Here is a 15,598-nt window from a genome sequence, read left to right on the forward strand (position 1 = left end):
GATGTAATTTAAATCTATGCATATACAGCATACCCAGAAAGTATTCACAGCGCTCCTCTTTTTATACATTTTGTTCTGTTGCAGCCTTGTTTCAAAATGGAATAAATTCATTTTTTTTTACCTCAAAATTCTACACACAATAACCAATAATGACTGAGGGGGAGATTCTCTAAGAATCTCCGCCCCCCTTCGCCCATCGCATTTATAATTATCGCATATGTTCTAACATTTGTGATAATTGTAGCAAAGGACAGCTCTTGCGTTAAGAGCTGTCCTTTGCGGTGAGAGTCGCCGGGTCCCAGCAGGTCCCGGCGGCTCCCCCCTCCCTCACACACCCGGCGCTGCTGCTGCGCCGGGCTCTCCTCCTCCCTGCACCCTGAAGAGGATCAGTGCAGGGAGGAGGTCACAGGTCCGGGCAGCACAGAGCTGTGCTGCCCGGACACAGGTGAGGGGGCGGGGCGGCGGGGGTCCATGCGGGGAGGCGGCGGGGTCAGCACGAGGCGGCGGTGGGATGCGGTAGAAGCCCATTGGCTTCTATGGGGCATCGCCAGATTTTTGTGGCGATGCCCCCCCCCCCGCGTTAACCCGGCGGGGGATGCTTAGAGCATCCCAAAATGCGGTAAAAACCCCGATAACGGGGTTTTTACCGCATTTCTTGCTTAGAGAATCTCCCCCTATGTGAGAAGTTTTTGGGAGATTTTTGCAAGTTTCTTAAAAATTAAAAGGACAAAATCACAAGTAAGTATTCACAGCCTTTGCTCAGTACTTTGTTGATGCACCTTTGGCAGCAATTACAGCCTCAAATCTTTTTGAATATGATGCCACAAGCTTGGCACACCTATCCTTGGTCAGTTTTGGATAGGAACGCTGCGGTGCTCAGCCATTGTCACATCTCTCCAGAGATGTTCAATTGGATTCAAGTCTGTTCTCTGGCTGGGCCACTCACGGATATTAAGAATTGTGCTGAAGCCACTCCTTTGATATCTGTACATTGCTGCATTCATCTTTCCCTCTATCCTGACTAATCTCCCAGCTCCTCACTGAGAAACATCCCTACAGCATGATGCTGCCACCACCATGCTTCACTGTAGGGATTGTATTGGCCAGGTGATGAACGGTGCCTGGTTTCCTCCAAACATGCGCCTGGCGTTCACGCCAAAGCATTCAATCTTTGTCTCCTCAGACCAGAGAATTTAGTTTCTCATGGTCTGAGAGTCCTTCAGGTGCATTTTTTCATAAATTCCAGGCAGGCTGCCATGTGCTTTGAACGAAGGAGTGGCTTCCGTCTGACCACTCTATCAGGCCTGATTGGTGGATTACTGCAGAGATGATTGTCCTTCTGGAAGGTTTTCAAGTTTGAGCTTCATGGCAAAGACTGTGAATACATATGTACATGTTATTTTGTTTTTATTTTTAATACATTTGCAAAAATCATTATGGGGTATTGTGTGTAGAATTTTGAGGGAAACATAAATTTATTCCATCTTAGAATAAGGCTGTAACATAACAAAATGTGGTGAAAAACAATGGGTTAGTTTGATATTCTTGCGCTGATAAATGAATGCAGCTGGGAATTTTTGAAAAAGGAAGGTTCCACCCCCTTCCAAAAAACACAGAGTACAGAGAGAGTTCAAAATGTCCCTTAGTGCTTTCAAATGAACTTACACTCAAATAGACGGGTAAGTATCCTTTACATAAATGGTCTATTAAACCCTTCACACGGAATATCAGCCGTAAAGGTTAAAGTCCACCAATATGCGGTGCGGTGTTTCCACAATCAGTACATGGAGGAGGATATGTCCTTAATTAGTAATTCTAGAAAAGAACAAGAAATAGTGCAATACCGCTTTGCTGGAAAGGGATAACAATTTTATTATTGCACTCACAATTTAAAACTCATATAAAATATATAGTCACCAGCCGGTGAAGTGATGGGGAGGTTACACCCAAATTCTCTCCTGGATAAACATCAAGGCTCCGGAACCTCTTCAGTCACACGGGAGATTAGGGCGAAAAACAGGTTTTTCTCCTCCAAACAGATAACAAGGTAATTCAGCCAGCGACGGGAACCACTTGCTTAATGCATTTCGGACCTTTGGGTCCTTCCTCAGAAGCATAATGCTTCCCATGGCTGGCCAGGTTTAAATAGCTGAAAAAGGCGCCAAAGGAAACTCACGTTTCCAGGCGCAGCGCTCAAACAGGAAGCATAACAAAATGTGGAAAAAGTAAAGCGCTGTGAATACTTTCTGGATGCACTGTATATCACCATGCGTGTGCAGTTTCATATTTTCTATTTCCCATACTTGACAGCAATGCAGAAAGCATGGCGTGAGAGGAGCCCTCAGTCACGGGTAAAAGCTGCATATCAAGCTCTAGGAGTGTCTAATGAGTAAGTAATTAAGTAAGTGTTTGCGGTTGTTCTTGGAATTAACTCACAGTGGATTACATCTGTAATGTAAAAAATAGCCGTGTGCAGCGAATCCTGTTTAGGATTCGCTGCACACTCGCTGTGTTCCGGAGGGCTGGCTGCCACTCGCTCTCCCAGTATTCAACGTCGCAGGGGCTAGTTGTCCCTCGCGGCGAATCTTAACCCCTGCAGCGGACGAGCGTCCGTGGCAGGGAGCCGTGGGACGGTGGCAGGCAGGGAGATTGAAGTCTCCCTGCCTGCCCCAGAACGTATGTGGAGGGGAGGAGGGCTCCCTGGGAGCCAGGCAGCACAAGCTGCCCCCCCCCCAGAGCCAGAAGGGGACCGGGTATATTCACTGCATCCCGATGGTGCATATGTAATGATCGGGTGCAGTGAATATATGAATATCTAATGAGCGGCTCTTGGCTCCGGCCCCCTGCTGGCTTTTATGTGTAAAAAAAAAAATATATACAATTTTTTTTTTATTAAATATATATTCATGTTCTATAAGCACATGAATAAAAATAGCATGCCCTTTCACAGAATAAAATTCCTGATTTTTTTTACACCAAAATTAAAACAAAAAAACTTTTATTTTAAAAGTTCACATTCCACTTCTCCATGAAAAGATGGAGAATTGCTACACGTAGAGACACGGCGAAAATCACTTAGAAAGACGGCGAAAAGTGCACGTTGAATAGGGTTGTTCGCTTTTTGAGACCAAAATTCTCCGTCCAACGCGAAAAAAGCAGAAATTCGCCATAAAACACGGCAAATTTTCCTCATTGAATACTGCCTGAGTGGTCTGTTGTGGAGAAACCACAAGCTTTGGCATCAGATTCATATATTCATACTAGATCGACAATCAAAAGGCCAACATGAGTTTTTCATAGGTTTTTGTCCCTAATTTCACTGTAATTCGATATGGACACCGTATCGGTGTACAGCTGCACTCGCCATGCTTCAGGGATGATGCCTCGCTGCGCTTGGCACACTAGTATATTCTCCCTCCACGCCCTAGGAAGGGTAGGAAATAGCTCCTGTTTTGGGGAAAAAAATGTGAAAAACTCATGTCGACCTAATGCTGTCGACATTATCCACGTCGACCGATTTCATGTGTCGATCTAAGCCCTGTTAACTTTTAGTGGTTGTTCTAATGTGTCGAACTAGTAACCGAATCCCCTGGGGATTACTCACGGTCTCTACCAATTTGATACAATCATCTGTATGAGAGCTGCAAACTGTGTGTAAGGCTTGAAACCCCTTCTCTATACATGTATGTGTTGTTTTTACTTCAACTCTAACAGGCGTTCACTCCCTATACAGCTGCGCCACAGCTTACATTTTGTTAGCAGAGGAAGAAGCAACAACAATCTCTGACGCAGAAAGGTTGTTCCAACTAGCACTGAAAGCAGCAGAGTCTGCCTATAAGAAGTCCCAACAACAGCAGTACTTGAGCTCACAACATGAAGCTCAGCACAGTAAGTAGTAAACAGGAATATTATGTCATAATTACAGATGTTTTGAGTTAGAGTTAGCAGAATTAATCAGGACTCCAGTCTGCTGCATACCAAAAATGAGTGGAGCTGATTGGTTGGTTGTTTATCTCTTTCCACAGCTTAGTATATCTACCCCAGCGTTCAGTACATATTTACTAATGGTGCATTTGTGCACCTGTAGCTATATGCAGCAGGTGCACCATCCACCCCTAACTGGGCAGTGATATATAGCTATACTGCTTTATTTTTACACTGCAATATAGATCTCACTTTGAAGTAAAAACCCCACCCAAATCACATTTTGTACATTTGAGATGTAATTTGCCTTTGCGGGTGAACCAGAATAAGGGCCAATGTGTATGGGCCCTTAGGCTGTGTGGGGTTGTCAGGCTGTGGGACATTGAGGTGCTGCAGGAGGGCTTAGTCAGGCTTTGGGAGATTGGGGTGTAGGAAGTGGGGGGTGGAAGGGAAACTATTGGGATGTACCACCGATACTCTGACCCAATAGTACACAATTATATAGTCAGCAAGACTGTATAAAGTTAATATGGTGGCATTGCTCAGATACTATCTGAAAACTTGTATTTTATATGCAGAGAGAGACATTAATGTTTTGGTTTATACAAAAAGAAGATTGGCCATGTGTGCAAGAAAATTGGGACGAATACGTGAAGCTGTTAAAATAATGAGAGATGTAAGTATTCTGTGTCCTTGTACATCATATAGAGTTTTTTTGTTTTTATTCAATAAGGTTGTCTATAACCTTTTGTAATGTGGTCCCATCTTTTCTGGTAGATTATTGTTTTAACATTATTTCTTTATCACCATCTGAACATTTATATATATATATACACTACCGGATTATGACAGCCTAGTCATTTAGGAAAGTGTCCAGAAGTTGCATCATACCTCACAACATGACCCTCTCCAGGAGGGACAGAATGCTCTATTCCCGGACTTTCCTCTTAATTTAAGATTACCATCACCTGTGGTGAAACACCTTTGTTATCAATTAACCTGTTTAAAACAGGTGATGGCAATCATATATTTAGAACAGGGATGGGGAACCTTTTTGTGCCAAGGGCCGTTTGTATGGAGAAAAAAATCCTTTGGGGACCATAAGTAAAAATTTCTCTTACAAATTGTCCTGCTGCAGCCGTCCCACACTCCGGCGGCTTCCACTGAATAGGACTGACAGTCTCCCATACTTGCCTCCCGGCGAAGCCGTCGGACGGGTGGGAGAGCCACTCAGACCGGCTACGGGGGCCGCATACGGCCCCCGGGCCTGAGTTTCCCCACCCCTGATTTAGAAGGAAGTCCAGAAACAGAGCATTTTGTCCATCCTGGAGAGGGTCCTGTTGGGAGGTATGAAGTTGTCATCAGATCAATAAACATTATATTCATTATTCTATAAAGGTGTTGTACAGACCACAGCTCCCCAATTTACCAAGCTCTATATATCTCTATCGGGGTTGCAGTCAGTACCAGTGTGCCCAGCAACATTGTGAGCGACGAGACTTGACATTGATTCTGCCAGCGACAGGTGCATACACACTTTGTGATGCTGGCAGCAACCGAGTGATGATGGCGGCCAAGCTGCATTTGGCATCATTGCCCTAGCTAGCAATGTCTTCTGTCTTCCTGCATGCAATTGCTAAACTGATGAGGAGGATGTCGCTAATGATGGAGCGGGAGCGAGCAGCATCAGTGCCATAGTGCGTTTATACTGGACAATGTGATCAATTTTTTGTCCCGATCCATCAGAATCAGCCGGATCCTTCACAAAGTTGTTTAGCCTCATAGAGCATAATCCCGCTACTTAACATATATATAGTCTTAGCTGTTGTTGCTTAATGGATTGAGTATATTGCTGGAGAGGGGTCTCTAGGTCACCACGTAGTACTGTTATATGCATCAGAACTGAATGGGAACTATGAATATTTTACTTACTTTAGGTATGTCCTTGCAAGTACTTAATATGTTCTATTCAGATTTTGGCATATATTCAATTGATGTCGATACTGACGTCTTGCCGAAAAGATGGCAGTTTCCAACTAGAATAGGTTGTTGGAATGTTCCAACCAGGTGGATTGGCGGAATAGCTGCAAATCCACCTGCTTTTGACGGAAACACAGCCAAAACTGAAAGGTTTTGGCCACGTTTCCAGCAATCTCAATCTCACATGAACGCTGTCCTCCCATCTGCTGCTTCCCCCACCCTCCTGCCCCCTCCCTCCACGCTCACCTGTCCTGCCACCTCCTGCTACTGTGCTCGGCCGGGTGAGCATCATCAATCAGCGGCCAAATCTGACATCCGGATTTCGTCACATTGAATAGAACATGTTGGATCCACTCCATCAAAAGAACTTTAGAAAGGATCTGACATCAATTGACTATACCCCTTTGCATTTGCAACATATTACAAGTCTGATTGTCACACTTAAAAAAAAATATATAAATCAAACTACCCATTAAAAACAAACAAGACATAAAATAAACCCACTATAGCTATGCAATTACTAATCTGATTACAATGTTGAAACAAAAAAGACAAAGATGGAGTTTCTGCGCTGTTTTATTATATATCTAATTGCACCATGGATGAAGTCCCTTCACACATACAAATTTTATTAATTTTTGAATAATAAATTTTTATGTATTTATTTTCATATAAAAGATATCATATAAAATACAGTACAATTTTATAGGCGGCCACCTACAACTTCACAAAAATAATAGCAATATGATTACATAACCATTTATAATCCTGCAATCAATATGCAAATAAAAAATACGGTACTTGTTTCCTAGCACGGCCACCACGATTTCTATCGTGGTGGTCGTGTCGGAAAAAATCGTGGTGCTCGTGATGATATGCACGGTAGACGTATATACCTTACGTGACGCGTTTGAAAAAGCCCTCTGATAGGGCGAAACGCGTTAGTGGTTCACCCAGCTAACAGCCTTCATTTGGAAAAATATTTACCTGGACTCCATCACGTAAGGTATATACGTCTCCCATGCATATCATCACGAGCACCATCTGATTGGGAGAAGCACGGATCAGGCTCCACGTCATCACAGTTCCTAAGCTGCCAGGAGAACTCCGGTGAGAGTGAGGTGATACGGCGGCGCAGGTGAGAGCAGCGCCAGCCGTCAGGTCCAACTACACGGGTGAGTGAGACGCCAGCTACCAACATCCACGCGGCGCCCTCCCCGACCAACCCGTTTACCAGAGGGACACTCCATCATCGGCGCAGATACCAACGCACAGTGTGTGCAGGTGAGAGACGCACCACTGTGCAATATATCCACCACAAAGCTATATGCCCAAAACTCACTACAGGCACACGGCTGTGCACATACCATATCCACCGTATCATTTGTGCTAAAAGTGACCATAGACACTACAGAACGTGTAATATACCTTTAATTGAAAGGACTATACCAGGAGGTAGAGGCTATTAGTGTCTTTATGAGAAAAATACATACTCAGTTTTTTCAAAAATAATTAATCTCTTCCCAAACTTTTTGACATATGGACTGAGAATATATCATCTTTTATCCCAAGGCATTAACTGTATTTTTTATTTGCATATTGATTGCAGGATTATAAATGGTTATGTAATCATATTGCTATTATTTTTGTGAAGTTGTAGGTGGCCGCCTATAAAATTGTACTGTATTTTATATGATATTTTTTATATGAAAATAAATACATACAAATTTATTATTCAAAAATTAATAAAATTTGTATGTGTGAAGTGACTTCATCCATGGTGCAATTAGATATACAGGTCGAGTATCCCGTATCCGAGTATCCGTTATCCGAATTATTCCGAAATACGGACATTCCAGAAAGTGAAAAAAAAAAATTTTTTTGCTAAAAACTCACTGGGGACATTTGTAACAGCATCACTGGGGACATGATATGTAACTGGCACTATATATGTGCAAGACAATGATTGCTTGGCATTCAAATTCAGTGCTGAGATAGTACACACATTTTGTTTCACGTTTTGAAACCTTGTTTTTTGAACAATTAAAATATATTTGTGTGTATTTTATGTGGTAATAAAATATATTTGTGTGTATATTATGTGTTTATACAGCATACATGCAAGATACTTCAAAATACATCGTTGAAATATTAAAATATTCCGAAATACGGAATAATCCGTTATCCAAAATTCTCCTGGTCCCGAGCATTTTGGATACGGGATACTCAACCTGTATTAAAAAACAGCGCAGAAACTCCATCTTTGTCTTTTTTTGTTTCCGCTTGGATCTGTTTAGGGCCTGTACCTTAATAGGTCAGGCACTAGTCAGACTTAGTGTATCTACACTGATACACGTGGGAGAACTGCAAGCTAAATTATAGATTGATAGATTTGTGATTATTACATTTTATATAAACTTATTTTTATTTTATTTTTTCTTCTAAATTAAATAATTAGCGCCCAATCCTCCACTAAACATTTAGTGGTTTCTGCTGATTACAATGTTCCCTAATTAGTTGCCTCTCATTTGAATGCACCATAAAAATGCAATAATTGCATGCAAATAAGAAAGTAATGATATATTTGTTTAAACTGATTTATGTATTTACTTGCAGCTAATGAAAGAGTTTCCGCTGCTCAGCATGGTAAATATCCATGAAAACCTGCTGGAGGCTTTGCTGGAATTACAGGCATATGCGGATGCCCAGGCTGTGCTGGCTAAGTATGATGGTGAGTCGTGCTTGCACAATGACACGAGGTCCTAGAAATTTATTTTCTAAGAGATTGCGTGTCTAACTAGGGCAAAATGCTTAGTGTGTTGAAATAAATTACTCCTATGATAATTATGATAATGACCAAATAGTTAAAAACACTCTTACTATAGAATTATATTTCCTTGATTTATAGCTTGCTAATTATAACATAAATTGTATAATTTATGCTGTGGTTTATGATATTTATCTACCTCTCCTTTAGTCTCTCAATTGTTACTCTTTTTGTACCATATACCTATTGTTTTATAGAAAAAAAGTGTGGCCTTACTCAAAATTCCCTTCTAATCCTGAATTATGTTATTCTGTGTTGGGATATTGTTTTTGTACTATTTGGGTGAATTTGTCAGTAAGGAACTTTATACTTGATATATATATATAAGCAAAGGATCTGCGCAAAGTTAGTACATAATAGACAGGTTCCGTCTCTCCAGAATGTGGTGCTGCTCACTCCAAATAGGCTTTGTCACGGCCTCAGTTAAGTACATGAAACGAAAGAAAGCAGGAGCGCACAGGTAAGCACAATTGCACAGTGTTTACTGAAGAAAAGTGTAGGCTCACATACAATTCAATAAGCAGTAATCAGCATGTGTAGGAATCACCATCAATACGTCAGCTCATAGCACGGACACCGGAGGACATCCAGGGAACCGGCAGATGGAAACAGCGGCGAGGACGGAGTTCCAGACACGAGGACTGCAAACAGACGGGAACCACAGTGGCAGAGATCTGATACGTCAGGTGACCACGCCCCAACGCGTTTCGTCACTGATGACGTCACAACTTTGATGTTGAAATATTTTGGCCGTTCTGTATGTGTATTTTCATCACTTTTTAGTAATTTTTAATTTTTAGTGGTATATTGTTTATTTATGCTTACCTGTTTTCTTATCTGTATTTATATCCATCAAAAGTCCCTTATGAACACCTTCGGTTTTCGGTCATCAAGAAAATAATTAATATCTCCAGTTTGGATGAAGGCTATTTAGTGCCACTGTAATACTGTCATTTCTATAAAGAAATTGTGTAAATATGCCATCGATGATTTTTCGATGTATTTCAATGTTTTTTAAAATGTGAATATTTTTTAAAAGAGGATGTTTTATTAACTTTGTATGTATATTGTTTGTTTGTATACACAAAAAGTTTTGTTGTGGTATTTTTAATACATTGGTAAATGTTCGTAAAGTCTGAATGTAGCACAGGCACTCTAAATTGATTACAGCCGCAGCAACCAATGCGTCACCAATAGTGACGTAGGGTTGTATCCAGGCTACAAAGAGGGAGCTGACCGACGCCAGGACCAGCCCTCTGACGAAGTCCTCGTGACGAAACGCGTAGGGGCGTGGCCTGGCGTCGGTCAGAACTCCGTGTTGGACGAGAGAGTGGTGAGAGCACTCAGATCCTAGCACACTGCTGCCCGGGGCAGCACAGTACATGCTGTTGATCACCCGCGGTTGTGCCTAACCGTCTCTTGCGGTACGTGATACCAACTTGTCTATACCTGTCGGATATTTTAATGCATTTGAAAATAAAAAGATAAAGGACTATTTGGAGCGCTCCTCTTTCCTTTCCTAGAAAATATGTATATGTATGTGTATATAATATATATATATCAAGAAAGAAACAGAGTGCGCTCCTATTCCAAAACTCCACCACCGATAACATGTCCGAACAGTAGTGATTCAAGACAAATTCTCAATTTGACCATTTAATACAATTTAAAAATCACAAATAAAACATTTGTTTTTTTTCATCTGTGTGCAGTACAGTTCGGTATGACAAGGAAAATACCCAACGCATTTCGTCGACACGACTTCCTCAGGGGTAAATTTCCATGTATTAATTGGGTAGTATAAATATTCACTCCCGTATATACAACCTTTTTAAGAAAAAACAATGGAATCCTTTGAAGATCCTTAATATAAATGTACAACCGCATCAAATTTCGTAGGTTTCTATAAATATGGGGTTCCTAGACATTGAGAATGTGGTTCTTAAGTTTTCAAAAGGGCTCCTCAAGCAGGTTCTCAGCAGGCTCACAACAAACCAACTGCAGGTTGATTATGGCGAGGATTCCCCCAAACAGTGAGGCTCGCGGCTAATGCAGGGAGCCCACTGCATTTAGCCACGGATCTCGCTTTTTTAGAGGCCGCACACGCCCTTTCCCCGTTGCAAAAACCGAGCGAAGTGGTAACGGCGTGTGCTGGCTGTCAGTTGAAAACTGACTGTACAAGCTGTGACGGCAAACAATAGGCACTGCTCGCTGCCACAGCTCGCAAAAAGGCAATGAATATACCCCATTGTCTGTCAGGTCTGTGCCCAGCATAACTTGACCTCCTTCAGTCCCGCTCCACCTGCTTCTATAATACAGTCAGCATGATGATTGATGGATTAGATGGAGCCTATCTCATTGTACCCATCGCGCCAATCTCCACAGTGCGCTGGGAATTCTAGTGCGCGTGCGTCTCCGACACACGCACGCCCTATTCCTGGCATTGGACATGCAAGCCATGTGCCAGCCGCCAGATATGGGCGTCAGGCATGCCAGCGGGTACAATGAAAATGGCTCCATTTGTAGCTCCAGGATCCAGAATCTGCCCGGATGCTTGTTCCTTGTGCTTTTAAAGGCTGTGGTGCCAGTTGCTACTGCTTCAGAGGTGGGTGGTGATCTCCAAAGGAGGAACACAGATGGCATCAGTAATGACAGCGAAACTCTCTCCATCCAGCAACGTGAACTGAGATAGTCTTCCAGTAACTCTAAATATCAGTTCTGTTCTTGGTGTGGTGACACTTTTCTTCTCTAATATGTAATTTCCCACTAATGTCATGGTTTTTACTTTTTGTACTTTGTTGTTTGTGAGATGATGATTTTGGTGGTATGTAGGAACAGAACTAAAGTGTCATCTGAATATTAATTATTGGAAGCTTTCACATATTCATATGTAAAGTGGTTCTCTTCAGTGACTGTATTTGTTTAGCTCATATGAAATTGCGTTACCTTCAAGTTGCTATGCATATCTGAATACTCAAGCAGAATACTGTAATGCATGTTTTTAATTTTGTAATTATTCGTCTTCTAAATATTAGGACATTTACTGATTCTACTTTTATCCTTTATTGCAGATATCAGTCTTCCGAAGTCCTCAACTATATGTTACACAGCAGCACTATTAAAAGCCAGGGCTGTTTCTGAGAGGTTGGTTCTTACAGCATCTTTGTTGGTTGTTGCTGCACCATGCCTTAAATATTTAACTCCCTACATTGAGATAAATTACTTCTAATGTCCCAATATCCATTTTTATGTGAAGAGAGGTTCATATCCTGTAGCAATGCTAAGTTATCCTATCCACAACGATAGACATTAGATTAGAGCATGGGTCCTCAAACTGCGGCCCTCCAGATGTGGTGAAACTACAAATCCCAGCATGCCTTGCTACAGTTTTGCTATAAGGGAGTGTTAAAACTGTGGCAAGGCATGCTGGGATTTGTAGTTTCACCACATCTGGAGGGCCGCAGTTTGAGGACCCATGGATTAGAGCATAGACAGCTACCTCTGAATCAGATTCTGGATGAATTATATTAATAAAATAAAGACAAAATATCTAGTTTAAGATTTAATATAACAAATCTAAGAATGAATGCAGGAAACCTGAAAATGTTCATTCATTGGTAATACGGGTTGAATATCCCTTATCAGAAATGCTCGCGACCAGGAGCATTTCGGATAAGGGATTTTTCCGGTTTTTGGAATATTTTGTTTTTTGGATATAACAATACGGAATACTCAACCTGTATTCAGCCACGAGCATGGTCTGATGGGTTGGAACAACAAATTATTCAAATCATGCAGTGTGTAGCGTGCAGGTTTCTGTAACTACATGACTTCTGAAGTGTTTTATTTATGTTACTTCTCAACAGTGACCTATAGGATTTATTGTATCTCTACAATATTGAGCATGCGGTTTTTCCACGACCTCCCTAAAATTTCAATATATAAAACACCCCCTTTTTCTTTCCCCATAGTGCCCTTGGCATCCCCAACATAGCTAAACTGATTATTGTAACTATAAGACCTACTGTATACATGTGCATGAGAAACGGCAGGAAGTGCAGCAATAAAGAACTATTCCAGAGCCCATGTCTGTTGCTTATTGAATAAAGTGAAGACTTATTGATGTCTGTAATCCTGTTCTGTTCTTTTTGTAGGTTCTCACCTGAAACCGCATCTAGAAGAGGCCTGAGCACTGCAGAAATGAATGCAGTGGAGGCCATTCATCGAGCTGTAGAATTTAACCCGCATGTTCCAAAGGTAATTCTGTGAAAGTGACTGCAAGCATGTTTATATGTAAGTGTGGTCATTTGCCTGTACCGATATTATATTCATAAAGCATTTGATTGGGTGTAATTATATTAATTATTACCATTCTAATTATACTAATTGTTGTTACTTGTAATTTGGACCCATCATTCACTGCAGGGGTCTTAAGTTTCTCATTAAGCCATGGGGGCAGATGTATAAAGCTGGGTTTTGGGGAGAAGGGGTATAGCGAACGTTATATGCTCTTGTTCTGCTTCTCCCTGTTGTACAGGTGGAGCCGGCTCCATCTTTGCAGTGGATGGTGATTCTGCCGCCATCCACCGCCAGCGGCCGGCTACCGCCAGGGGCGCATGTGCACGAGAAGCTCGCGCGCCCCATGGCAACGGAGCTTGGCCTCCCCCGCCACCGGTCCCCCTCGCCGCCTGAATGGTCTGTCTCCTGACTTCCACAGCTGCAGATGGCGAATCCCTATCCCCACAACAGGGACAGCCTTGTCCCTACTGCCAGCTCTGGGCTGCGCAGGTGATCTCGTGTGATTAGCAAGATCATGCAAATGCACAGTAGAGCATACAGCACATCAGCACGCAAGCTGTCCGTGCGATGCTTGTAGGGTGATTGACACTCTTCAGCTGTTTGCAGGTTTTCCCCAGAAAATGCGGGCGTTCCCCCGGCTGTTGAGAGGGGGGGGGGGCAGCTGATGCCATCAGCAACCTTTCTTCCTCACTCTCCATGGCAGCCATTACTCTGGGTTATTCCCTCTCTCTCCAGGTTTAGACAGGTAGACTTGTAACTCCTCCCACCTAGGGTATATCTCCGCCTCCTCCCCTTCCTCTCCAGTCTTTTTTCCTGTCTCTAAGTTAGATTAGGTAGGATAGGTTTGTTTGTTTGTTCTATATAGGGCTTACCTCAGGCTATGCAGCGATTCATTCCTGCGTGTCTGAGCTGATACGGAAGGCATTTGGGGGTAATGGAGTCCTCATCAGGCAGTGTCCTGCACTGAGTTCTTCCTGGAAGCCGACGGAGCGTGCACAGTGATGTCGCCGTGATCGGCGGATAAACATGGAGCCTGAGATGCGGGCAGACTGCCGGGCTTAGAGACGCGAGTCTCAGACGCGGCGGAAGTGACGCGTACGGAAGTGACGCGTACGGCAGTCGGCTGAGGGGGATACTAGCAGCCGGAGGAGGCTGTCTGCTAGAAGCACTTCTCCGCATGGACGGAAGTGGACGCACGGCGTCCGGAAGCGCATACTGCGCATGCGCAGGCGCTCGGCGCTGAATACAAAAGGAGTATCTGATGGCTAAGTGATTACTCGTTTTCTGAGTACAACACTGCTGTCGTTCAGGATGGATCCAGAGACCAATGTTGCTCCCCCCATGCCAGAATCTGCCGTGGAGAGGTAAGCCCTCATAGAGGTGCTGTGTTTTATTTGGATTGGAGTAAGTCTAGTTAGTGACAGGCTTTTTTCTGTTTATCATAGTGTGTCTAAAGGTCCTCTTAAGAAGAAAACTAAAACCAAGCATACCTCTAATAATTGCATGTCATGTGACAAAGTTTTCCCTGTGGAAAAGGGCATTAACCTATGCAAGGAGTGTAGACAACCTGCAGAGGCTCAGCCTGTGGATCTAGCACAGTTGATGCAATGGATGAAGGAGTCCTTGGTTACCAAGGAGGAATTAAGGGAGGTGCAAGGAGCCAAAAGAACCAGGGCTCAAACTAGCCTGGACTGTGATGCAGGATCTGATTCACCTGTAGTTAACGCAGATGACACAGATACTTCAGAACCTGAGTCGGGTGAAGTGATTGAGAAAGAAAGAGCATTTAATTTGGATTTGGTTGAGAGTTTACTCAAGTATATATATAAAGCTATGGATTATAAGGAAAAGGAGGATGAGACACCTGATTCCTTGTTTGAAGATAGAGTGGCTAAAGGGAGAAATTTTCCTGTACACAAGGTGCTAAAGGATTTGATGATTGATCAGTGGAAGAATGTGGATAAGAAATTCAGTAATTTCAAGAGAATTGAAAGGATGTTTCCTTTTAAAGATGAGCTGTTCGAGAAATATTGTAAGGTGCCGAAGGTTGATGCTGCTGTCTCTGAGGTTGTTTCAAAAACTACCATATTGTTGGAGGACGGCGCAAACCTTAAAGATAGTATGGATAAGAAGGTTGAGATGGCACTTAAGAAGGTACACAACACATCCACAGTAGCATTAAAGGCAGGAGTAGCCATGGCTTCAACCTCGAGAGCCCTGAGGGTTTGGGGTACCAATATGACAACTGACATAGAAGAAAAGATTTCTAGACAGTATCTCCTGAAAAATTTGAATGTCATGATGAAAGCAATAGAATTTCTATGCGAAGCGTCATTGGACGTAGTTGAATATTCTGCTAAAACTATGGCAGCTGGTGTGGCAGCGAGACGTGCTGTCTGGTTGCGGAGCTGGTCAGCAGACTCCAATTCTAAGAATCGTCTTATTACTTTGCCTTATGAAGGGGAGCTGTTATTCGGCAGCAAACTAGACTCCATAATACACAGAATGTCTGGTGGGAAGTCAGCTAAACTTCCGCAAGACAAGAGACAAAGATTCAGTGGTCTGTCA

At 42.7% G+C, this 15,598-nt stretch overlaps 1 protein-coding gene across 1 annotated transcript in view; it reads left to right on the top strand.

The window, feature by feature from the left end:
• Positions 1 to 15,598, top strand: part of ST7L (suppression of tumorigenicity 7 like) — a 69,849-nt gene that overhangs the window by 22,261 nt on the left and 31,990 nt on the right. The window contains exons 6-11 of the mRNA XM_083172786.1: positions 2,311 to 2,389; positions 3,734 to 3,888; positions 4,503 to 4,600; positions 8,521 to 8,635; positions 11,803 to 11,875; positions 12,886 to 12,988. Coding sequence (XP_083028912.1) covers positions 2,311 to 2,389; positions 3,734 to 3,888; positions 4,503 to 4,600; positions 8,521 to 8,635; positions 11,803 to 11,875; positions 12,886 to 12,988 — 623 coding nt within the window. The remainder of the gene's footprint in view (positions 1 to 2,310; positions 2,390 to 3,733; positions 3,889 to 4,502; positions 4,601 to 8,520; positions 8,636 to 11,802; positions 11,876 to 12,885; positions 12,989 to 15,598) is intronic.

The sequence above is a fragment of the Crinia signifera genome, chromosome 2 (assembly GCF_055691185.1).
Source record: "Crinia signifera chromosome 2, ASM5569118v1, whole genome shotgun sequence".
NCBI lineage: Eukaryota > Metazoa > Chordata > Amphibia > Anura > Myobatrachidae > Crinia > Crinia signifera.